Genomic DNA, 25,404 nt, shown 5'->3' on the forward strand with positions numbered 1-25,404 from the left:
AAGCTTGGAACAGGAAACTGAAGACCCAACCAGGTACAGTGGGTGATCCTCCCTTTCAGCCGTCAGCAGTGGTCAGGGGGCAGCCTGTCTACACAAAGTACCCTTGCTTTGTGTGCATTCCGGGGTCAGGGGACATTTATTCCTAATGAGTTTGGCAGTCCCCATTTCAGGTCTCTAACTCGTTTGATAAAAGGTCCTCAATATTTTCACATTGATTTTCTCACTCAAAGCATGGTCTCTTATCCCAGCTCACTGCACCAGCTATGACCTCTGCCCAGGGGCAGCTCTTCCATCCCTCCCAATTCTAACCAACCAGACAAAACCTGCTATTGGCTAGAAATAGATTCTTAAAATTACAACTGGGACTTTTCTCTGTAAATAAGGACATAAACTTTCTAGCTGCATTTCTTTCTGCCCTGAAGGAGAAAAACACTCCCAAATGAACAGTGTCAAAAGTGTTTACCTCCTTGAGACATAAAAGAGCCTCCAGACTTCTGGCACAATGTTTACAGGTAAACAAACGTCTACGGAAAGGAAAAACAGCTACAGCAGATTATAGACTGTTTGGAAGACAGACTTAGGCTTCTGTTTGGAATGGAGTCTTAGCACCCTTCTTCAGCGTTGGTGTATAAAGCGAAGTCATTAGAAGGGGCTTTGAAGGTGGTGCATTGGGCCAGGTCACTGAGGCCTCAACTTTGTGCTCAAGCGTGACTACTGCCCATAGCATCAAAGGACACTGGGTGAGGTGGACGGCATGGCACTCGGTGGCTGTCCAGGATGGGCAGGGCACCCTGGGCTCAGTGGACTTGAGTCTGAGCCCCACTCCCATACTCATTTGTAAGATGCTTGTTCTGAGGGTTCAATGAGGGAACACTCCTAAAGCCTAACTCCTTTTCTGGCTGAAGAACCTTAATAATCAGAGGAAGGTCTGAAAGCCACTCAGATTGAAAATCAAAGAGCTCAGGCATTCTCTGGCCCAGAGCTGTGTATAATAGTTTCCTTTTATCCCAGGTGTTCCTAGCTTCAAAAGACAAGCTATTTCCCCCTTATATGATAAGTTTGAATCTTTCCAAAACACAACTGAGGGTACTTTGAGTCCTGGGACATCAGAGTCAGGTCTCCAGACAAAGCAGCATCAGGGACCTCTCTCCTCCAGCCAGGGAGAAGCGGGAGGGGGACGGAGGAAGAACCAGCAGAGTCAAAAAATGTAATGTTTGACTTGTAAACATTTCTTGTCAAAGTGTATTCTTCCCGAACTGGGCCTAGGATAGGACATTGCCTAATACCCTTAGCATGATGGATACTTAGGTGGCCAATATGATTCTGTAAAAACTCTTCGAGCCAACGGGTCTCTAGGTTTCTAGAGCTTACTCTGGGACCCTACAAGGTCATGACTGCTTAAGGAAACTTTTTAAAGAACAGAAAGTGGAAGGGGATGTCCTAGCCAGGTTTTAACAAACGGCAGCTGTTATTGTTTCTGCTAACAACAGCATGCCCTAGAGAAGGAATTTTCCTTACCATGACCGTGAAGGGGCTGTTGGGAATATCAACGCCACCAAAGCGCACGTAGATTACATAGGTGCCTGGCTTGGCGGCCGTGTAGAAAATGTCATAGGTACCATCTTCGTTCTCAATGACATCAGCCTCAGCCTCAGTGCCATCTGGGGTCAGAACTGTGCAGGTCACTTTCCCCTTCCCGGCAGTCTTGGCATCAACCACAAAGCCCACCTCCTCACCGGTTTTCACAGTGGAGGCGATTCCAGGACCTGGAGAAAAGTTTAGGAGGAGAGAATGGAAGCTTCACCCATGGACAGTTGCCTTGGATCCCCAAGAACAAACCACCCACATCTGTGTTGTCTGTATCTGTAAATGTTAGACCTCCAACTGCTGCCACACAGTGGGATCCCCAGAGATCACCTGGGAAAGGCGCAGCTCAAGACATTCCATCCATTACTTATTAAATAAGGAGGATCGCAAGCTCTGAGTGACAACCAAATGTTAGTTAGGCCTGACTTGCCAGCATTCAAGGGGATGCGGATGAAGGTCAACTTGCAGCAGGAAACATGTAGTGGGAGCGCCAGGTGCACATAAAGGTGACAAAACATAGTCCTTGCTCTCAAGATGCTCATAATCTAACAGGGCAGGTGAATGCAGGCCAGGCACCAAGAATGACAGCTCAGCCTGCCATGGAAACACTGAGGGGGGACTAAGACAGAAAAAATAATCAATCGTTTTCCAGAGAAGGGTCCTGCAGCACATCTATGTGAAAACTCTAAGGATTTATACCCCAGAATTGCCACACTGACAGAGGGCTTCCCGAGAAAAGGGGAGATGGCTGAATTCTGAAGGATGGGTACTCTTGGCTTGGGGAGACTTACAACCTCAGTCCCCAAACAATGGGCAGTCTCTCTCTCTCTCTCTCTGACTTGTGGCAGCCCTTTACACAGGATCCACACAACATCAGGGAATGCAGAAAAGTATGAACTAAAAGCACATTGGCAAAAATAAGCCAAGTGTGTAGAAGCAACAGAGAGTGATAAGAACATGTTGTTCATACAGTGAGTAATAGAAGGGAAGACTGGAGCCAGTCTGTGAAAAGGCCTCGAATGACAGACCGAGAGGCGTGGCCTACAGGAGCCCCTCTGGGTGAGCAGAATATTCTGCCTGAGCTAGGGGAGGGAACAGGGCCTGGAAAGCAAGGAGGAAGTCCCCACCCAATATTAACATGCCCTCAAGTTAGCAAAGACAATCTAGTTCCCTGGCACAGCATGGACAAAGGAGGTGGCAGATTGGCCAGAGTTTCAAATCTTCTCAATTTTTGCAGTAGGTGAGCCAAAAAGGGTGGAGGTGAGCAATTTACAAGCTTGCTCTGAAAGCCAAAAGATTTTCTCCATTCAGAACAAGATCAGATATGAGGGAAACAGAACACCTCCAGGTGTACCTCTGTTTAGTTTTATTTAGAGAGAAGCAAATCCGTTTTATTTCAGAGATGGGGACACACGCTTGAAGCAGTGTCAGAGTTGCAAGAGCTGTTCTTAGAATGGCCTGCAATACTCAGCCTTAGAAATGGAAGGACTTATGATGCTCAAGCATTCCTGGAGAATTCCTGAGAGACTTAGACATAAGTCCCAAGTGTTGAGGAAAAACCAAGATCCTTTAATGTTTTTCTATAACGCTGGCCTGAAATGCTCTTGAATAACTAAACCACCTACTCATGAAAGGCATAAATTTGCTGCTTTTCATGGGAGCCACTGTCACAGTTGAGATCTTAACAAACGCGCCCACTTCAAAAGCAAAATAACAATAGCTTCACGTGCCAGCATTGTGCTAAGCATTTTTCAGGCCTGACCTCATCTAACCTTTGCAATAACCCTGTGAAACAGTCTCTGATCTTTGGAAAAGCTTCTTAAATTTAAATGTTCTCAAAAAAGATCTTCAATCTAAGTCTGACTGAAGCTCAGAGTGGTTGGGCATCTTGCCCTGATCACACAGCTATTCAGCGGCAGAGAAGGGCTAGATAGACCCTGGGTTTTTGCCTCCAAAGCCCATACTCCTGATCTTGACCTGCACTCACCTGTGGCCAGGCACTTGCTGGCATCACCCGTCTGTGTGGCCCGGATGCGGTAGGGAGATAACGGGATCTCATCACCCCCATAAGTGACCCCGATCATATAGCGTCCCGTCTTGTCAGGGATGTAGGTGACAGCATACGTGCCATCTTTATTGTCATGGACAATGGCTCTTTTGGGTTTTCCCTCTTGGTCCTGTGGATCACAGAGAACTGCTATTTAGGATGTTGTGAGCAAGATGTAGAAACCACTCGTGGAAAACCTTGACACACTTTGCTCATTAATTAGTGACTCTAGTGGTAAAAGACAGAGTTACTGGCTTAATAGGACTTTTCTTTTTGGTAGGGAGAGGGAAGGTCACAGATCCCTTTAACACCATGATGGACATGGTCAATTTTTAGTAATTTTTCTGTCAAGTGAACAAATAGCGTTTTAGCTCCAAATCCACTGAAATGTAGGGAGGCAGGGGGCAGAGGCTTCTGCTTGAACACCACCACATTCTCTCTTTCTTCTTTCTTTAGTAACAGGACCCTAATTCCTAGCGAGATGCACTGCTGCCTGAACACAAGACTCCACCTCCTAGTATCCTTTGCCACTAGGTATGGCCACATGACTTGTGACAAACTTCCAGCAAGTGAAAAGGGAGTGGAAGTCTTATGAGGGACTTCTGACAAGGCTGCTTAAGAGGGTTGATTGAGGGCCAGCCCCATGGCCTAGTGGTTAAGTTTGGTGCGCTCAACTTTGGCAGCCTGGGTTTGGTTCCCAGGTATGGACCTACACCACTCATTGGTGGCCATGCTGTGGCAGTGGCTCATGTCCAAAACATAGAGGAAGATTGACACAGATGTTAGCTCAGAGTGAACCTTCCTCAGCAAAAAAAAAAAAAAAAAAAAGAGCTGATTGAGTTGGAAGGCCCTGTTTTTCCCTTCTGCCTTTTTTCCTCCTTCTGGCCTGCAATGTAGATTAGATGGCCTGAGCACCAGCAGCCTTGTAGTCCATGAAGAGACTGCTAAGGACAGAAGCCACGCACTAGGACAGAGGATCAGAGAGATGGAGTCAGCTTCCTTGATGAGCCTCACAGCACCCAGGTGCTTTTTCTCTGGGCTTCTTTAACAAGAGAAAAGAATTCCACATGTGTAAGCCACTCTTATTGTGGGGTTTACTGTGATATGCAGCAGAACTTAGTCCTAACTAACCCAACAAGTAATTTAAAACATTTTAAAATAAAAACATAGAAATAGATGTAATAGACAGCAAAATACACGAGATTTACCAAAACGTGGTACTTGGAGCTATACCCTCAGACCTCTCAGGCGAGCATGTTTGTTCTCCTGTACAATTACTGACTCTTTGGTGGGAAAACCTAACAAACATTTGCATCAGGTCAGAAATGGTTATTAAAATCCTTGTTCTTATCCCTGGTGAGGAAGTTAGCTCCTATTAATGAAGTTTGACTCTAGAAATAAACTGGAAGTTACCGTTATCTGAACAGCAAGCAGGCCTTCCCCGGCATCTCTGGCATCGATTGCAAACTCCACAGGCAGACTGGCGGGTACGCCATAGGAACTGAGGCCAGGGCCACTGGCGGTCACTTTGCTGGCATCATATGTGGGAAGGACCTTGACCTTAAAGGGACTTGACAAACACACACACATCCCCGGTCAGTATGGATACATGTCAACCCAACTACACCTGAGCTCTCTTCCAGAGAGACTGGGATTGGAAGGAGGGGTTTCTACAGCAGATAAGACAGTGAGTTTAGGAAAAGTGCTCGAAATCCAGTAGAAATTGACAACCATGTAACCATCGTATGACAGACTGGCTTTCCCTGGGTGCGTTCTATGGGATCCAAACTAATTCCCAAATTAGTTTGGGAAACATGGGGTAAACACATTTAATCCACTTTTATTATGCTAAGATAATGTCACCAAAATGGAAAGAGAATTTTGGAACTTCAGTTTTAATATTTTATCTCATCCTCTTATTTTCTATTTTTAGTATGCTTTAGAGGTGAATTACCTATTAGTAAAGAAATACACAAATGTAATTTATAAATTAGTTTCTACATAGCTAGAGCTATATGTATATCTTTATGTAAAATGTGTATATTAGGCAGATGGGTGAAACATTTTCATCTTAAGGGGTACCATACAAAACTTTTAGAGGCTGTTCTGAGAGGTGAAGAGCTTATGCAACATTTTCTGTATTAATATGAATGAGGAACAAGGTTTCTATATAACACCTTCAGGGAATGCTACTGTCAACCAAATCCTCAAATAAAGAAGTGAAATATTTGCCCTAATCAGAAAACTACTTGCAGGGTCACCAGAAAGAACACTTTAATGAACTAACGCATTCCTTGTTTCTTCAAAGATTCCAAATTCCTTAACTTCAGCTCATCTTTAAATTAAAGATGGCTGAATGGAACAAAGGTGGGGGGCACATCAAGAGACCAGGAGCCACAAATAACAAGGCTACTGGGTTGCAACACTTGTGCAGAGCACACAGGTTCTTGGTGATACTTGCTGATCAGATGGATAGATGGGTGGGGGGATGGAGGGATGGGGATGGGTGGGGGGATGGAGGGATGGGGATGGGTGGGGAGATGGGTAGGTGGGTAGAGGTATGGGTGGGTGGAATAGATAGATAAATGAATGGATGAGTTGACCACAAGAGCAGTGCTGGACAATCCTACAGAGGGGTGGGCTTCAGGCTGGTTAGGATCCCTTTTACAAGTGTCAGGAGCTTACCTACGAGGGATCTCTTCATCGGCATATTTAACTGAGACCATGTAAGGTCCCTCCTGGGATGGGGTGTAGGTCACTGTATGTGTGCCATCCCCGTTGTCCACTATGTTCACTGGCTCCACCAGGCCTGAGAACAGAGATGAGAGATCTGAGGAGCTGCCTGACATCCCCTTCACCGCACCCTAGGCTGAGTCCGAAACAGGATCACATTCATCCCTGAGACCTACTGGCTTCCACTGATGAGTAACATAAAAGCAAGCAGGCCATAATCAGAGGCCTGAGAAATCACAGGAGACGGGATCCCCAATTCATGGTTGCAGAAATGACCCTGAGAGACACCTTCAGCTTTTTGTTGGCTAAAGTACACTCAGTCAGCCCTAGAGTATAATTAAGGAGACTGCCCGTGCTTGTTGCTGAAGGGTGTACAGCGAAGATGCACGTTGCAGACATGCTATATCCTTTCAAGCTGGTGAGGCATGCTTGGGATGTGGCAATTTTATTCCATAGCTGAGAAAGGGCCAAAGAGTCCAGAACTCTGAACAGCAAAAATTAACCAATGCGCTCACCAGTCAAGAGTTGTGGCCACCTTTAAGCAAAGAATACTACGGAGCCAGCAGGCTGGGTGCAGGTGCAGGGCAGGTGAGGGTGCCAATCTCATGGGGTGAGGGGACCCTCAGTGTGATGCCTTAAGGGGATGGTTAGAGATTATGTTAAGGCACACTCGAGGCATGCACTGGGTTGGTAGATGCTAGATCCCAGTTCTGAATGTGAGCATCAAGGATCAGTCCACTACAGAGTAGGTTAATCAAAGCGTAGCATACTCATTCTCATTAAGCAAGGCAGATGAGGCGGGTACAAGGCAATTTCAGGGGTGAGGTCAGCAAGAGGCATTCAGGTTACATAAACTAGAGCAGCAGCCAATAGCAAAATGCAAACCTGTCTCCATAAAGTCACCCTTCAGGTCACCTTTAAAGAACTCTGAAATGGCTTTCAGGGGGCTGCACCATGACTGGGAATCCATCTCATTAGCTAAAATTAAAAGGCTGTTACTTGAGAGTACTCCTTAATAACAGAGGTGGATACCTAAGTAAAGTCCCCCCTCAACACACACACACACGTCTTGAAGCTCAGTAACTTTGTAGATTCAGCTTTGAGCCCCACGACCTCACTTCCCCCAAACCACTTCTGCCCTGGGCTTCAAAGGGCATAACCTCCTGCTGAACCTCATTAAGGAGAAAGTTCCTCTTCAAAGAAGGAAACCCTCATTTACCACTCTGTGAAGCCAAGAACACAATGTTGGGGGGACATCCAGATAATTTAAGAAATTAGGCAGAGAATGATACCTTTTAAATGCTATAAGAGGAAATGTGATCACCTACCGAAAATGGTAAATTTCAGTACACTTTAGGGCTTTGTCCCAAAATGCCTTGCTAGCCTCACCAAACCCCAACAGGGCAGGCCAAATTGTCAATAAAGTTCCCCAAGAGACCCTCTTTTTCCAGGGAGTTGGGACAATGACAAAGCCATATGCCACATAGTCCAAGTATCTGTCATTTCAAGAAGTTTGGGGGTTGTTCCATGTGAGCACCAAGGCATCTTAAGAGAGTTATCACTTCTGAACCCACCACCCACCCCAATCCAGACCAACCGGTCACCCCACAAATGCTGAAACGTAACAAAGCAGTTGCAACCATACTATACATGATAGCCCAACTGCTACTTGCTTCATCACACTACTTAGACATTTAGAGCCATATTACTAAATGGGGGGAAAGACAGACTAATAGAGAAATAACAGCCCTGATACTTTTTAAGCAGGAACTTTCACTGTTTTTCTAGAATACGGAGCAATAAAGCAATTTAAGAAACTTAATTTTAAGTTCACAACCAAACTCAAAAGCAAAGTGTCTGCTCACAGTCCCGGCTGACCCACCCCCACCGGGGCAGGTGAGCGTCAGCAGGAAGGCAGGAGGCATACTCACCTCGTGGGCCCATGACCCTCACTTCCAGTGGGGCCAGGCCAGCCTTGCTGCTGTCCACCGTGAAGGACTGCAAGATGCGGGCTCGGACGCCTGAGCCCAGCCCAGGGCCGGCAATCTTGACCTTGCTGGGGTCCACGACATCCTTCACAGGAACCCTGAAGGGGCTGCCTGGAAAAGAGGTCACAGATCCTGAGCACAGCTCACCTCTCGACTGGAGGCCCACCCTGTGTGCACCCAGAATGGCACTCTTGCTCCACCCAGGCCCTCAATTATATGGACCTCGGTCAGCTCCTCCTGCCTTGCTGTGTGTGCACTCATGTGCATTCACTATGTGCAGACATCATGCCAGGTGCTGGGCCCAGAGTGGTTAATGGCCCTCCAGGAACCCACCATGCAGAAGGGCGAGGCAGGCAAGTCACTATAACATTGTCTCTGACATACACTGGGGGCATGTACAAGGTGTTCGTGGGGCACCTAGAAGGCAATGAATCTTGTCGTCAAGAGACCAGAGAAAGCTCTCCAGTAACATCAAAGCTGAGACATGAGAGAGAGCAGCTATCACCTAGGGAAGCAGATGGAGAGAGATTTAAGCAGAGGGATCAGCATATGCAAAGGCCTGGAGGTGAGGGAGAAGACAGGCTGTTGAAGGAACTGAAGGAGGACGCTGAGTGGTGGAAGGAGTGGAGAGGACTGCAGAGGTGGGCAGGACTTGCAGCCCACATCCAACATCGTCTCCCACAAACAGCTCCTGAGGGACCCCTAGAATCCGCTCCCTGCAACGCAGCTGGCACCTTCCCACCACAAATGGCTTTCTTGGTTCCCTGGCCCCTGGATGAAGCCTTGCCTTCTCCCTGACTGTAAGCTGTGGTCCTCCTGCATGGCTGGTGACACTGGGGGCCTCCGACTCTTTCTGGGTATTGATTTTAAAGACTGATGAAACATAGAAAATCCAGGGAGACCAGAATTTCCAAGAGAAGGACTAAACAGAGAAACAAGGGCCAGGGATCCTCATGAGATTCCCCCTCCAAGGGAGATGAATCAGACCTCCCCAGAGGTGAGCCAGAAACAGGAGCCCCAGCATCCCAGGCACCATGCCTCAGGCTGCCAAGTCCATCACCAAGGGGTGACATGCACCTCTTGTGTGTGCAGGAGTCTTTGTGCTCCCCAAGAAGGCTGGCAAAGTTAATGACGTCGAACTGCCACGCCAACTCAGGTCTCTCTGCTTTGCATCCCAGAAAATTTATACTTTGTAGAATCAGTGGTAGTAAATAACAAAGACCCACAAAGAACGCAGGCCCTGGCTTTTTAACAACAGCTGGGTTTCACTGGCACCAAATTTTTCAGCTAAATGAAATAAATGGCTAACCCTGGCAAAGACAAACACCGCCTTCCATGTTTGGGTTTAGAGAAAGAAAAGGGAGCTTTATTTTACAGAGAGACAGTTGAGGATTTCAATGTCAACAGGTGATGCAAATGGACTACCTCTGAGGCCAATCTCCAAGTCAGAGCCTCTACTGGAAGTTGTCTGAACTTAGCATGAGAGCAGCCAAGAACCAATAAGATAAATTTAGGTCCAAGATGGCAGATACCAAGCATTACCTGCCAATCTCCTGTTCTGTGCCCCAGGCAGATATCATCCATCAATCCCGGCAGCCCTTATTCCTGATGCACTTATCCCAGTCAATCCAGTGGTCTAAGCAGCCACCACCAATGGACCACAGCTGGCCCACCAGAGGAAACCAGTATGCCATTGCGGGTAAGACAGGATACCTTGTTAAAAATAACCCCACTATGGGTTTGATCCAGGCCAGGAAACACTGGGCTAATATTGGACCAACCAGAATTCCCATGAAAGCAAATTAGAAGCTAGCAAGTTGCCGAATGCTTCATAGCAGCACCTCACAAGTTACCTTAACTGTGAACCTGACACTGAGACGACCAATCAACAGTTTACTAAATGACTGCCTAGGAAAGGTCTGGGGTCTGGGAGAAGCTGGCACTTGGCTCTGGGAGGCAAGAGAGAGTCTGAAACTTAAAGGGGTATCACCTACATCTCCTTCTGTTGTTATGTTCAAAGATGGCCATTTGCTTCAAGCTCATTTGTCAAACATAGGGGCCCAAACTCTCAGCCCCTTCTGCAAGAAGAATTCTGAAGCTGATGGCCTCTGCCAGACTTTCCCAATAAAGTAAAAACTACTGGTGCCTCCATAACCAGGACATGCTCATGTCCATTGCCGCGTGCCTGGTTGGAGTCACCACGTCAGGTCTCCTGACAACAGCCTTCCACCCATTCTCTGTGCTCTACTCTCCCATCCCACAAACTGCAGAGTTGCAAAACTCCAAATGATACCCACAGCTCTGTATTCTGTCCCCGAGCCCTGTTCTCTCTTTTTGCAGCAGTTACCGTGAGATTTAGTCGCATAAACGCTATAGAGGAAGTTCCTGAGGGCAGGAGCTTCGACTAACTTGTCTGTGGCTGAATTCCCCTTGACTAGTGATTATAGGAATTTAAAAATCTATATTGAATGAGCTGCAAGGACAAGTTTAAGGAGAAACTTAATCACTTTAAGTTTCTTAAAGAAACTTTAAGCCTTCATAAAATTAAGGCTTAAATCGACATCTGAGTAGAATTAGAGTTGAATAGCAATGCTTTCTAATCAACGTGAGAGAAAGAAAGAGTATGAGTGTGTGTGCCCTTTTGCACATTAATAAGGGGAAAAAGCACACAGAATCAGGAAAGCATTTGGCCAGTGGACACTCCAACTTCCTGGGAGTGAGTCCAGAAACCCGGAAAGTAGGCCCCTCAGCCTGCCCCTTCCCCTCTCAGTCTCACCGTGGCTTATGGCCTTCAGGGCAAGAACACTGCCCACCCGAGGCTCCTCCTGCTCTGGGGTATTTGGGTGGGGCTCTGCCCTCTTTCTCACCACACCTGAGACAAGGCATAAGCTGACTCAGGAGCAGCCCTAGAGTTCTTGGACCTGTGTCCACACCATACCACACACCCATCTACTGTTCTAGATGTGTGTTGGGTGGCAACAGTTTCATTAAATAACAAGAACCAGAACCTAGGGAGATTTTCCCCCTTGGAGCATGAAAGTTGGAGGGCCCTTCGCTACTTAAGTCACATATTTCTTTATTGTTTGAATTGTTTAGAGCAGTAGTTCTCAACTAGGGGTGATTTTTATCCCTAGTGGACACTCGGCAATATCTGAAGACATTTTTGGTTGTCACAAAATGGGGGAAGGGGAGCCAATAAATATCCTACAATGCACATGACAGCCCCCCAAAACAATGAATTATCCCACCCCAAATGTCAATAGCACTGAGGACGACAAACCCTGTTTCACAGTAAATGTATATACTACATCATTAAATAGAAAAGAAATTAATAAGTAAGAACTTGAGTTTGTGCATCTTTATCAGCTACCAGGACTCTCGATGGAAAAGAGAAAACAAGACACATATACAAGGTGAATAAGAACCAATCACAAAATAAAGTGGAGAGTTTCAACTTTGTAAAGAATCAGCTTTCCCTTAAACTAGGAACAAGGTCCTCCAACACGTGAACAACATTTCCAGTCAAAACTCCAAGCCAAGACTTTTTGCCATGGTACTGTTCCTACTGGCAGTTGAGATATTCTTGGAGATGCAGCCCTAAGGAAAATTCTCCCTTTGCACCTACTGCAAATAGCAGACTGTTATTCCTACTCAAAGAGAGATAAGCAAAATTAAACCTGCTTTCATGCCAAACTAATTATTCCTTGGGTTCCTTTCCAAGGGATAGCTTACCAGGGATGTGGGCTCCTCCATAAGTGATATTAACATCATAATCCCCTGGAGCAAAGGGAATGTACTCAGCACTGCAGCTGCCATCTTTGTTGTCTCTGCAGTTTATCTTCGACTCTGATGGTCCCTCCACAGTTATGCCAAGCCCACCAATTCCTGCCCCTCTGGAAATTGTGGAAAAGAAAGTGAAATCACACTAGTGGTTCATGCTAGTCCGCTTATTGCCAAAATTATTTAAAATCTCTCTATAAAACTCTCTCGTTTGACCAACCCAACCCAACTACTGTGACATTTCTCGCACCGGGAATTTCTCAACAGTATAATAGAAATAACAGCTTTGACCCTTCCTTTCCAATGCTTATTCTTCATTTGTTTTTCTTATCTAATTGCATTGGCTAGGACTGCAAGTACAATTCAGGTATAAGACTTGTGAGCAATTTTAATAGGAATACTTCTAATATTTCACTTAAACATGAGTTTGGCTATAGATTTCCACGTCATTAAGTTAAGGAGCTTCTATCTCGCCTTGGTTTGCTCAGCAGTTTTATGACTACTATCAAGCACTTTCTGGTACTTTTTTAAAGTATACTTTCTTTCTCTGTAACATAAGTTTCTACAGAAGAAAATGTCCCACATATGATGAAAAAAAAAAATGCCTCTCAAAAGTTGGAAGGCCATGACACTTATGTAGGATACACCCATAAAACTTCTTTAAAGCAGTTAAACTATCTAGGGCTACTCCTTTTAGAGAGTCAACACACAGATCTCAGGGCCTTGCTTACCTGGTAACCACAGTGAAGACATTGGGTTTGTTGGTAAAGGCCTCTTTCAATCCAGGTCCTTGGGCTTGAACTCGAGATGGCTGGCAGCCTTCAGTTACAGCCACTTTGAAGGGACTATTTGGGATGGGCACATCATCGTATGCCACCTCCACTACATGGAGGCCTATTCAAAACAACAAGCAGAAACATTATTTGCACAGGAGCCACCTATTTGTGAGCAATGACACTCTGCTCCAGGGTTTTATCTAGCATTCACGTCTACCTGCTATACCATGTTATTTGAAAAGAGCAGGTTAAAGAAACATTAACGTTGGTATGATCTGATTGTTTTCAAAATACAAGCTTTCTATTTATGCTTTCTGCTCACTTGTCAGTCATATAACTCCCATCCACCCACCCACACAAGACCTCTCCCCCAAGCAAATATTACTAAGCCTATATTTAAGTCAGTCATCTTAAACACAGCATCCCAACTTGGGAAAATTCCATCCAGTCATTACCCAAAAGACAAAGGGAAACCTATGAAATAGAACAGATATGCATCTACAAAGAGATCGAAAATACTGATACCAGAATATTTATAGGGATAATATATCCAGATAATGAGGATATATGGTAATTTTATTTTTCTTCTTTATGCTTTTATGATTTATCACAATTTTTTATAATTTCTAATATTCAGGAAAGAAATCATGTAAAAAAAAAATTGTACAAATGGGAAACATGCCATGATATCACCCCACAACCTGCTCAGATGAGGCTGAGGCTAAACCTGACCCAACTGTCACACAACAGGGCCAGCAGACCAGGCACTGAGTGGGCAGGCTGGGGACAGAGGTTTCCACATTTCCCTGTCACTTTGCACGTGCCTAGGCTGAGAGGAGCAGAGCATACGGGGCAGGAATTGGCACCGATCACTGGGATGAAATTGCCTAGCACAGCTCTGAATGAGGGTCTTGTCCAAGCAGAAGTCAACTCACCTTTCTCAAAGGGCGTGTACTCCACCTGGTAGGTTCCATCGGCATTGTCTGTGATGAAGCACGGGGTGGAGGCCCCTGAGGGGCTGGCAATGTGGGCCTTGATGTGGTCACCCCCGACCTGCGTCAGGGGCCGTGAGTCGATCATGAAGTCAGTGGTGGCTTCACGAAACACGTCTGCAGAGCAATCACACATATAAGAATGTCACCAACAACTCAGACCTAGGAGCAAACCAAGAACCAAGGTTCTTGGCACCTTAGAGCACAGTAAGTCTAATTTCAGTGACAGCAGACAACTGGTTTCTCTCACTTTCAAAATCAAGAATATTAATAATCACTTCCCATCCCACAAAAATAAGCTGCTTCCAGGATATCCTCTGGAAGCTCCCCATGACAACACAACCACTTACACACTTTTTGGGACAAGGGTGGGGATCTACGCAAGTTAAAGGGAAAAGACAGACAGCAAGTGTGGGATTAGCCAGCACCACATTTTAAACCTTTTCAATTAAGTGCCAAAAATGAAATATGTTGAGTTTCCATATAAAAATCAAGATTTCTGGCCTTGCCGAAAAAACAGGAAAATCTGCTGACAGTGGATAAAGTGAGGGTCGGGCAGCAGAAACACTACATGCTCACCCATCACCCTGGTCCTCTCCCTACCACTCCCCGATGCAGAGGCCACAGGTGAATGTTTTCTTACACCTTGTCTGGCTCCCACAGGCATTTGAGTTTGCAGCTCTGACTCTGAGTTTCTGAGGACCCCCTAAGTCCCATGTTACTTTTGCAGCCTCCCTCTTTTTTATTAAACCCACCTTTTCCTTCTATTCCTGGCCCAAAGACTTTGACCCTGCTGGTGTCCACAGCAGGCTCCACCTTAACCCTGGTGGGGAAGTGTGGCACGAGCTCACCGCCATACTTCATGGTCAGCGTATACATGCCGGCGGTCAGGGGCACGTAGGTCACCGCATAGGTGCCGTCTTTGTTGTTCTCAATACAGACTTCGGCTTTCGCTCCCGAGTCGGAGACGGCTTCCAGGTCCAGGGCCCCGGGACCAGCTTCGGAACAGTCAACACTAAGCAGCCCGGCTTCGCCCACTTTCCCGTGCTGGAGACCTGGTCCCGACGCCACAACCTTAGAGGGGTCGAATGGCATTTCAATGTCAGCTTTGAAGGGAGAACCAGGTATGTGGACTTCTTCAAAGAGAATGTTCACGAAGTACTCCCCGGGTTTTGTGGGAAGGTACGAGACAGAGCAGGTCCCATCGCCATTGTCAGAGCACTCAATTTTGGCCTCGCATGGACCTTCCACAGTTAGGCCCAAACCTCCAGTCCCAGCTCCTTTGGTGTCGATGGTGAACTCGGCAGGCTTGCCCACGAGACCACCTTCAAGGCCAGGACCATGGGCCTTCACCTATTTGAACAAAGAATAAAAGTCAAATTCTGCCTGACGCTGCTATCGCTGCTCAGTTAGCACTGCTCTCAACACCCAAGCCTGCACTCAGCACTGAAGTGCATCTCAATGACGTGGTCCTTCTCCCTGGGCCTAACTTGTGTCACACACATCACTGAGTTAGAGCCACAACGCAGTCGATGCTGCTAATGGTTAAGAAATGGAGATGGCTATGAACTCAACACTGAAAGCCAGAGCAGAGAGGCATGGCCCTCTGAAGCACAGGGCATGACTTTCCTCTCCCCTGCCTCGCCCGGCTCTTCTGAACCACAGGACTCGAGTTGGAGACCTAATGTTCAGTAACAAACACATGGGTTTCCTGGGTTGAGCACTCGTAGATGGCTTTATGGACCTCACTCTTGCTCTGGCTCCCTCAACAAATTCCACACAATAAAAAATTAAACTGCAATGGTAGATACATATCACGATACATTTGTCCAAACCCATACCCACAGAACATACAACACCAAGTGTGAACCCTAACACACACTATGGACTTTGAGTGATAATGATGTCAATGTAGGTTCATCAGTTGTAACAAATGGACCGTTCTGGGGCTGAAGGATGGTGAGAACGTGGAGGCTATGCATGTGTGGGGAAGGGGGTATGAGGGAAATCTCTGTGCCTTCCTCTCAATTTTACTATGAACCTAAAACTGCTCTAAAAAATAAAATCTAATAAAAAAAATTAAAAACAAACACAAAAGGACTAAACTGTTTTTAAAAGAGGGAGAGGATAAGGCTTTCATTTCTGATTCAACAAATAAGACAACTTCTCAGGATTCATGCAATTCAGACCACTGGAAATACTCTAAAACCCTTGATTGCGGGTTATAGGAAAAGACGATAATGAGAATAACGTATTTTCCTATTGCATTATTATAGCTTCTGCAGGGTGGGCTCACAGTGTGCCGGACGCCAGGCTGAGGCCTCCAGTGACTCTCTCACCTCCCCCTGACAGGCTCACTTTGAAGCAAGCACTGTTATTACACTAACAAATGAAGGAAGAGAACTCAGGGACGGGGTAGCCCTCACCAAAGCCTCCCAGCCAGAGAGCAAGAGGAGGAGCAGGTTGGGACCTAGCTGCTGACGGGACCCTTCACGCCAGACTGTAGGAGAGAGAACTATGGGCCATCGAGAACTGACTTTCAGAACAAAGCAATTTTCTAAAGGTCTTTCTCAGGTAGAATCAGAGAAGGACTACGGTGTTACATTTGACAACAGGGGACAAGTTCTGGAATAAAAACAAAAGCTGACCTTGGAGGGATCAGGTGGCAGCGAGGCCTCCACTGCGTAGGGGCTCCCGGGCACAGGGTGTCCATCGTAGGTCACGTCTATAGCATAGAGCCCTTCCTCCCGAGGGACGAACTTGGCAGTGCTGCTCTCCCGGCCCGCCACGGGCGCCACCAGACACGGCATGACCTTCCTCGATGGGCTCAGGATCGTAACGTCCAGCTTCCCCTGGCCCCCTGCCCCCTTTGTGTCAATGGCGAATTCTTGATCCTTCCCAACCTCGACTCCTGGAAAAGGCAAATGAGCCAAAGTGATGAGCTGACCCTTTTCAACAGCAAGAACAACTAAGAGCAGAAAAATGTGAGTTCCTTGGACATAAGGAGTTATCTCAGCCTCTACAACAAGCAACAGCTGATAACGGAGGATAAGAAGCAAGACTGAGTACGAATAATCAGCATTTTGGCCTCAATAACAACTGGTACAGGAACAACTATTAATTAATGATGATAATGATAGCCACCATTTACTGAATGCATTTTCTCTGCCGGGCATGAGGACAGCAGATCGTCTCCTTTAACTGCCACCACAACTCTATGGGTTATTTATTAGTAATCTGGCTTTAACAGATGGGGAAACTGAGGCTCAGAGAGGTTAAGTAACTTGTCTAGGGTTACATATCCAGCAGATCTCAAAGCTGGGACTCAAACCTAAATTTCCTTGACCCCACAATCTGCTTTGCTGACCAGTAAGTTATCATCTGACACTATCCTCTCTCCTTTGCTTACTTTTGGTGTTAACTTTATATCAAAACATTCTCATAAGCCAATGTTTTATTTACCAATTCTTGGCAGTAAATTTAATCCTACAGCCGAGAAGGCCAAAGTCACAGGGCTGGCCAAGGCAGGGGCACTGAAGCAAGTCCTGAGAACTGACCCTTTGTACCATGCTGATATTTGAAAGGTCTTTGCAAAGCCGGCTGCAGAAAACCCATGTGTTTTATTTGACAAAAACAGGGAAAGGACTTTGAACCAAAACAAAAGCACTGGGAGCACAGGGGCCCCACCACAACCCAGGGAAACCCTGACTCGGGCAACACGAGGCTTGCCAAGATGAACGCTGCCGAACCACAAGCACGGAGGCTTTTCCTAATTGGCATTGTGCTTTTCCCAGTCTGGAGTTGAAACCCTTGGTGTCTTGGAGGGGACAGGTGGAGGGGTGGACTGTGACTGTTCATATGCTCAGAGCTGCTGCCCCCCAGGCACAAAAGCCGGCATGGAGCTCTCTTGCTTCATTCAGCGCCCCCGGACCGGGGAGCTGGCCTTATTCACAACTCGTACATTTGGGTCATAGGTCAGTGAAGACGCTCACAACGGTCCCACTAAGACCTGGAGAAAATCACATGGGTGCAACAAGAGGCCTGCCCTGGGGGTACACTGAGCCCCACATGACCCTGAAACCAGGTGAACGTGTGTCACTGAGGTGCGGCCAGGCCGTGGCCACTCAGCAGCTAATGCCAACGAGGGGATGTAGGTGTGAATGTTCTCCAAGATGCACTGCTGAAGGAAAGAGGGAGGCTGAAGACATACGGGCCTAGCAGGATAACTTTAATGCAAAATAAACATTGCCAAATGTGGTCTGCTGGCACATGTGTATGTACAGAAAGACGGTGTGCAAGGATAGAAACTGAATCAATAACTTTGGCTAACCCTAGGGACAGGGAGAGGGGATGGTTAGAATGGAATTTACTCTTAACTATGATGTTTTTAGATGAAAAATGGATTTATGCATTACTTGTGTAAAAAAATAATTTTATGATCATGTATTGAACTTCTCAAGCTGAGTGACAAGTATATCAGTGTTCATATTACGTTATTGTCTTCACTTTTGTATGTTTGAAATTCCCCCTAATTAAAAAATTGAAAGATTGAACATAAATGAAATGAACTTGTACTAATAAGACACCTAACAAGCTAAAGGAATATTGGGATGGGGGTGGGGGGGGATGCATTGTAGTTGTCATTTCTGAGTGCCAGGGAGTTGACTGTTATGCTTGACTGTTGACCGGAATGTGGATTCAGCGGCCAAGGGTAGTTAGCACAGTAGAAACTCACCAGAAAGTGATGTGTCCCAACTTTTCTTTGTAACGAAAACATTTCACTGCGATGCCAGCAGTTACTGAGGGCTGACTACGTGCCAGCCCCTGAATAATTAGCTCCTTTGGTTTTCACAATATTCCCCCGAGTGTAAGTACTCTTGACCATCCCATCCCCACTGTACAAATGAGAAAACTGGGGCCTGGTGAGGGTAAATGGCAGGTAGGCCCACAGAGCTCCTCCACAGCATGGCCTTAATTCAAACCCAAGTCTGTCAACTGCAAAATCTCTTAAGGCAGAATTTGCTTTCTGTGAACTGTCTTTTGAAGGGAATCTAACTGGCAGCCCAGCTGGTGGTCTTCAATGACCCGTCTCCCCTCCCTTCACATACTTACTGTTTTCCAGTCCATTGATTTTTATCTTGCTCAGATCCAGTGGCGCAGCAACGCCCACGGTGAATGGGCTTTTAGGGATGGGATCACCACCATAGGTAACCAGAACCTGCATGCTGCCCTGGGACGAGAGAGGAAACCAAGTCACCTTTCGGCACGGACATACTGACATGGTGAGTAAACCTGCCTTCCAGATCTGTCATTCTTCTCAAAGACACAGGGTACTTGTCTTCGTGGATTTAGAAAGCATCTCAGGTATTTTTCTCTAAGCTTCCCACCCCATGGCAAGAATGACCAAGAAATCAGATAAAATGAGGGCAACTAATACCAACAGGGACAACATAAGGAGCATTTACTATGTGCCCCAAAGCACTATTACGTGTTATGTGCTTATTTTAAGCATTTTCCCAATTCAGTCTCAAAATAATCCCAAGGGGCAGTTCCCACTGTCACCTCCATTTTTCCAGGAAAGGAAACTATGGCTCAGAGAGGAAAAGTCACTTGCCCTAAGTCATAAGCCTGGTAAGTGTCAGAGCCCGGGCCTCACACCCATGGCACCCAAACCTGTGTCCTAGCTGCTCTGCCACATTACCTGCCCACCCAACGCACACCCAACCCCAGCCATGGGTAAAGCAGCTGGGCCCGGGGTCCTCTAAGTGAAGAAAACTATTTTTTTCTATGTCCTGCAAATAGATTTCAGGTCGCCAGTCTGCAAAAGGGATTTGCAAGGGTTCACCTGGAGCTGTTCTAAGACCACCATGCAGTGTCTACACTCCCACATCTATGTCAAGGAAAGAAAAGTTGCTGGTGTGAAAGCAGATTGAGCCTGTAGGCTTGGCAGGCCCCCTAGGCCCCCTCACTAGCAACCCTGATGGCTGCGGAGCCACAGCATGGCCACATGTGCCACAGTTGTTCTCCTCCGGCCACTTGTGGCCCACTCGCTGCTGACTTCCTCTCTCCACGGTCGGCTGAGTCCTCTCCCTCCAAACCAAGGCTCCATGAAAGCCCACGGCTGTCTCAGTAGATTAAGATCTCCCTCACCTCAAACATCCAAGCATAAGAGAAGAGGACGTGGGAGGGAGAGAAGCAAGGGGGACAGAGAGAAGCTTCCCCTGCAAGAATCGGCGGGCTGGCTGGGATTCAGCCCCTGCTGAAAGCTGTCCCTGGTCAAGTGTTAAAAGGGTGTAGCTTTTGGCCTGTGTATATTTTCTCACATTCTTTTTGTAATAAAGATAGGGGGAAAAAGCTGAGAAAAAAACTGGTTGCATCAATGAAGGAGGGCGAATTGATTTTCCAGGATTTATTAGCGCTGCACACAAAACCAACTGGCTCCCTGCCTCAAGGGTGTAACATTTCATGGTAAAATGTACATGGGTCGGATTCAACAGAGCAGGGACCAATTTGTTCCTCCAGCCACCACGGCATTCTCAACATGCCAGCTCTTCCTGAGCTTCAGTTTGACCCCAAGGCCCTGACTCCTTGGGGACTCAGGCCTCACAGCTAACCCAGGGTCCTGGAAAAACCTTCTCTACCACCCACTCTAGGTTTTCTGATTGCTTCTCTGGAGTGCCAAAGGAGAGAGGGAAAAATCCTCTTTTGGTTAAGCCCACTCATCCCATAAAAGAAAGTATGGTTCTCATCACCAGTCACAAAAAACAAAACAAAACCTCAGATAGGAAATTAACTCTACCTTAAATAACCTAACAAGGGGAGGAAGAAAGCTTCAAGATTTACACCTGCGACGGCCTGTAGCATTTTAAGGTTTCCTCTGAGGCCCCAGTCAAGGAATGGACTGTGCTTTTTCCCCAGAGGCTGTGAGCAGTGACCACTGGCACCTCTCACAAAGACTTCACTGACTGCAGGACAGGTGTATTCTCTCCCCGACGTGCTACTGGGAACCTAATCTCATTCTGCAAAACACACATACATAAGACCCTGACCCGAAAGCTCAGGTGAGGATAGGACCAAGGGAGCCAACCACAGCCCCCTCCTGCAGAGACCTCTGTGACAGTCGTGGCCACCAGCATTAATAACATTTTGAGGTAGGGACTGTTATCCTCCGAGGCTCAGTGAGCTCATGGGGTTTTGCAAAGGCGGAAGTATGTGGAGTTTTCAATTCCCAGTGGCTCTGACCCAGTATGTCATAGAGCTGCCGCCACTAGCTTCTCAAACCACTCTGTTTGGGCGAGCTCAGGGTGAGAAACTGAAGTCACTTGAGGCCACAGACGACCAAATGCACAGAAGGCAAAATCCTCAGAAAACCTGGCATTGTATAATTTCTCTTCTGTAATTTCAAGCCTTTGACCTTTCGGAGAGTCCTCAAGCTGCAACCTAACAAGTCACTCTCCACCAAGGCAGAAAGAGCTCTGACCACTGTCTTCCGACAAGAAGAGGACCAACCAGCAACACCCATCACTGGTCCCCAGGGCAGGCAGGCTTCTGCAAGTTATCACTCAGAGACCCTGCAGGGGACAGCAGCAGCCTGCAGGTGTCAGGGGGCTAAGAGCCGGCAATCAGGCAGGGCAGCCCAGTCTGCATTTGGAGGGCAAAGCGCTCCTCCTGAACCAGGACCCACCTAAGTCTTTCCACACACACCAAACAGCTGCATTTCTAGAAAGTTCCATCCTGTTATTCCCTAAAATCATCACGACAAGGTGTGCTTGTGGGTGGCAGCCCTCAAAGTGTAGTCCCTGCCTCTGTGTTGGGCACGGCTTTCTGAGCTGACCCAGGCCTCTTAACTGCACCCAAGAGCACAGCTCAAAAGGCATGCTTATTTGACCCAATCTTGAGCTATTCGCTGCTCTTCAGAAAAGAGAGCTCAAAGGAGAAGGAGGATGTGTCAGCCCCACTCTCCTCTCCTACCAGATTACAAAGTTCTCATATTGTCTCTGCTTATGAGTCGAGGCTCCACTTTATTTATTCACCTGTTGGGCCATAAATCCATATGTGCCCCTACAGCATCAGCCCCTGCGCTCGAGGCCGGGGATGGAAAGATGTAGATATGACATAATATCCTAGCCTTGGGGAACTCACAATCCCAGAGGAAGAGAGTTAATCTATTTTCTTGGACATGCAGAAAGATGCAGAATTGCAAGTATCCCAAATAACGAAGTAGGAAACTTCACTCTAAACAACAACCAAGAAGAACTGGAGAGGCACCCTGTGTGTCACTCACACTAGAGGCTGTGACTGATACCAAGACTCTACCAGGCTCCTTGGACCTATGACAGGTAGCATTTGAACAAACTACCCCAAGCTCAGCCACTGAGCGTGCCGACAGCCCTTCAACCTGCTGCTTTCGGAAAACTGGATGAACTTGACCTTGGGGTGATTCTGAAAGAAGGAGCCTCCCACACTAGCTTCATTTCATATAAGTACCGTGCGCAAAACCAACTGCACCACTGGAGCTCCTCTAGCTTCATGTCAAATGTGACAAAACGGGACATGCGTTTCCCACCTCCACCTCTGCCTCGACTGGCAGTGGGCCATCTAGGGCAGTGAAGTCCTTTCTGGGGTGTGGTCAAAACCCGAGCCTATCCTGACACCCGCAATTTACTTTCTAGTGGCTCAGCCAAAACACAAAAAGGTATTTAGATAGAGGACAAAGCAAGAGTCTCAAAATGTTTTTAGAAGTCTACGGCCTTGTGATGTTGACCAGTGTGCGTGGCTGCGCTTTCTGGTACCTTCTCCTAAGGAATGCGAAGAATTGGCAACAGAGATGGCATCAAGCCAGTACTCCCAGTGGTAAGGTTCCCACCGTAGGAAAATACTTACCTACTTAGCATTCAGTGGTCTGATGAGAAAAGGTTTTCTATCTACAAAAGTATTACTTTTACCTTTACTAATAATGAACCCATCATTAGGGTGAAAAAAAAAAAAAAAAACACAGGAAGAAGCACATATGGAGCTAGGAGGCCACAGGCACACAAGACTCTGCCCCAGACAACCCCTCCCACTGCCAGGGAAGTTCTCACAGTGGATAGTCCATTTCTAAGGATGTGTAGCTCCCAGTGCAAGGGGACACACACCCCGTCCCTTCATCCTCACTGTCCCCCTCATTCTTCCCACTAGACTCTGGCCAGCTCCCCACTGAGAGGGCCTGGGTTGAGCCAGATTTCTGCAGAAAGCATCATGCTTCTTCTCCTACAGAAGGTATTTTTCACACAGGGGGACTCTTTTCCTCAAGAATGAAAGAATCTCAGAGGTTTGGAACAACTGCTTAGAATACTATGCTTAAGCAGTAACAGACAGGCTTCTCTGCTGAGTTATCTGCTCCCCAGACCCCAGAGGCGTGGAAATGAAGGAAAATAAAAATTTAAACAAATAAAAAGGAATTCGTACAAAAGGGTAGTTTTTTAGGCTCTTACTGCCTAAAATAATCAGAGCAAAGCAACCTAGATGGCAAGATCCTATCTGTATTCCTGCATTTGGGGGACGATCTGGAGCCTAAATAGTATTCTGGGCCTGAGGGACAAAAGGCTGACCTGGCTCTTTAAGAAAAGTCTTTGAGAAAGACTCTACTAAACCTCTTGTTAAAAGGGTAAACTAAGCTAAAAGGGCCAGCAAGGAAAAACAAAGGTGTGGCAATCCTTTCTCTGTAAGTGGTTAATCAAAGACTAAAAGGCAGCTGGGCAAGGATGGGAGCGTATGTCTAAGAGAGAGGTAGATATTAGGTCTTGAATTTCAAGAGCTCAGCGTTTCCCTGCTAAGACCAAAAATGGAGGTGGGAGATTGGGTTGGGGAGATACAGGCTAGCTTCCTGCTTGTTCTTGGGGAATCCTTCAGGCGGTCCTGTTAGAACCAGTCAGGCTTTTTGTCAGTGCTCCCAGAGAGGTTCAGAGCGAAAGGCACGAGGAGCCGTCCCCCACAGAGAAGCACTTCGACAGAGCACAGATTACATCCTTCATGTCCAAAGTGACCGGGCACAGCACTGAGGGGAAGGGGGCCTGGATGGGGCCTGGCGGACGAGTGATGAGAAGGACCCTACCTGCTGGGTGGGTGTGTATTTAACGGTGTGGGAGTAGTCGTAATTATCAATGATATCCAAATCCTTCACTGCGTCGCCAGGAAGGGGGCCGCTGAACTGCACGTTGAGTGGGGCTTTCCCAGCCCCTTTGGTGTAGACAGTGAAGTGGGTTGGTTTCCCGTTTTCCACACCTGGAAGGATATGCCACGAAGTGAAGTGAGGAGACGGGCCTGACTGGAGTGGTTTCACTTTTAGAACCGGTTTGACAGGTTCATCAGCACCAGCTCCACCACGGCAGCCAGTGACAAGGGTCGGTGCTCAGCCACTGCCAACAGCTCAGGCAGGAGCACGGCCCCTGCCGAACTGAAGCCCCGAAAGAATATCTGCCTTTAGTGGAGATAAGCCCTTCGAGGCCCCGGACCAAACACGCCCATTGCCACTAGCCTGCAGAAGCCCTCTGGGTCGGCACCACACACATGCCATCTTACCTGATTTGGTGAGCCCCGGGCCCTCTGCCTTCACCTTGCTGGCGTCGTGGGAAGGGTCAACTTTGACTCTGAAAGGGCTGGCGGGGATTTCCTGTAGCAGAAACACTGTCTCAGGAGGAAAGCCCCTGAAGCAACAGCCCGAGCTTAGCCTTCTGCTCAACACACAGCACAACTTTGACTTTAGTGGGTGGTGTGCAAACCTCTCTTACCAGAGACCAAGTCTTCATACTCTGGCATCAGCTAAGGGCCATAATCGGTCACTTATGAATGCCTGGATGGCTGACATCACAGGCTTTGACCTGTTTTCTGCATAGCTACAGGAAGGTTTCCGACAAATAAATCTGAAAACTCTGAGCCTTTAACACCAAATGTTGAGGACTTAGGATGCAAAAATACTACCAAGAATAAAACCAAAAATAAGAATAATATACAGGATCGGGGGGAAGGAAATGTCCTCCAAGCATAGCTGAGAGCTAAGGATCGGGGAATGCAAGGAATTGATCAGAAACAAAATGGTTATAATTCTTCAAAAACAATATTGCCAACTGTCAGAATAAAGGCAGAACAGCTTCACTGGATGAAGCCAACTCGAGACAACACCTTCAAGCACAGAACTTCCTCCTGAGGTCCCTATTTTTATGTGAGGTTAATTTGAATCATCAGGATTCCATTATCCACTGTTTCAGGTACTGCTCACCCTATCTTCACCATCACACAAAAATATGAACTGTACGTGAGACTTCAAAACTCCTCTAAAGGCTGAGGCCAAAGTCATTGCTTCAAAGGGGTCGAAGTAGAACACATCTAGAAGTTAATCATGTTTCAGTCAAAAACTTGATGAAAGTTTATAACAAGCCAGTCTCTTTCCAGAGCACTGCTTTACCCAGTGAATGCACCGGGCCTCACTCTTGTTAGAAAGTGGTAAGAATTTAGTTCCG

At 46.9% G+C, this 25,404-nt stretch overlaps 1 protein-coding gene across 6 annotated transcripts in view; it reads right to left on the bottom strand.

The window, feature by feature from the left end:
* The window catches only part of FLNB (filamin B), a 133,244-nt gene that overhangs the window by 28,859 nt on the left and 78,981 nt on the right, over positions 1-25,404 (bottom strand). For all 6 annotated transcript variants that reach the window (XR_011426839.1, XR_011426838.1, XM_023620203.2 and 3 more), the window contains exons 17-29: positions 24,467-24,557; positions 24,000-24,169; positions 19,016-19,133; positions 16,552-16,814; positions 14,659-15,256; positions 13,847-14,020; positions 12,867-13,029; positions 12,088-12,248; positions 8,299-8,466; positions 6,320-6,443; positions 5,048-5,204; positions 3,575-3,764; positions 1,519-1,766 (exon numbers count right to left, since the gene is read on the bottom strand). Coding sequence is in view for 4 of the 6 variants with exons in the window: in XM_023620203.2 (XP_023475971.2) it covers positions 1,519-1,766; positions 3,575-3,764; positions 5,048-5,204; positions 6,320-6,443; positions 8,299-8,466; positions 12,088-12,248; positions 12,867-13,029; positions 13,847-14,020; positions 14,659-15,256; positions 16,552-16,814; positions 19,016-19,133; positions 24,000-24,169; positions 24,467-24,557 (2,625 nt within the window). In the remaining 2 variants the exon portion in view is untranslated. The remainder of the gene's footprint in view (positions 1-1,518; positions 1,767-3,574; positions 3,765-5,047; positions 5,205-6,319; positions 6,444-8,298; positions 8,467-12,087; positions 12,249-12,866; positions 13,030-13,846; positions 14,021-14,658; positions 15,257-16,551; positions 16,815-19,015; positions 19,134-23,999; positions 24,170-24,466; positions 24,558-25,404) is intronic.

Source organism: Equus caballus, chromosome 16 (assembly GCF_041296265.1).
Source record: "Equus caballus isolate H_3958 breed thoroughbred chromosome 16, TB-T2T, whole genome shotgun sequence".
NCBI classification, from domain to species: domain Eukaryota; kingdom Metazoa; phylum Chordata; class Mammalia; order Perissodactyla; family Equidae; genus Equus; species Equus caballus.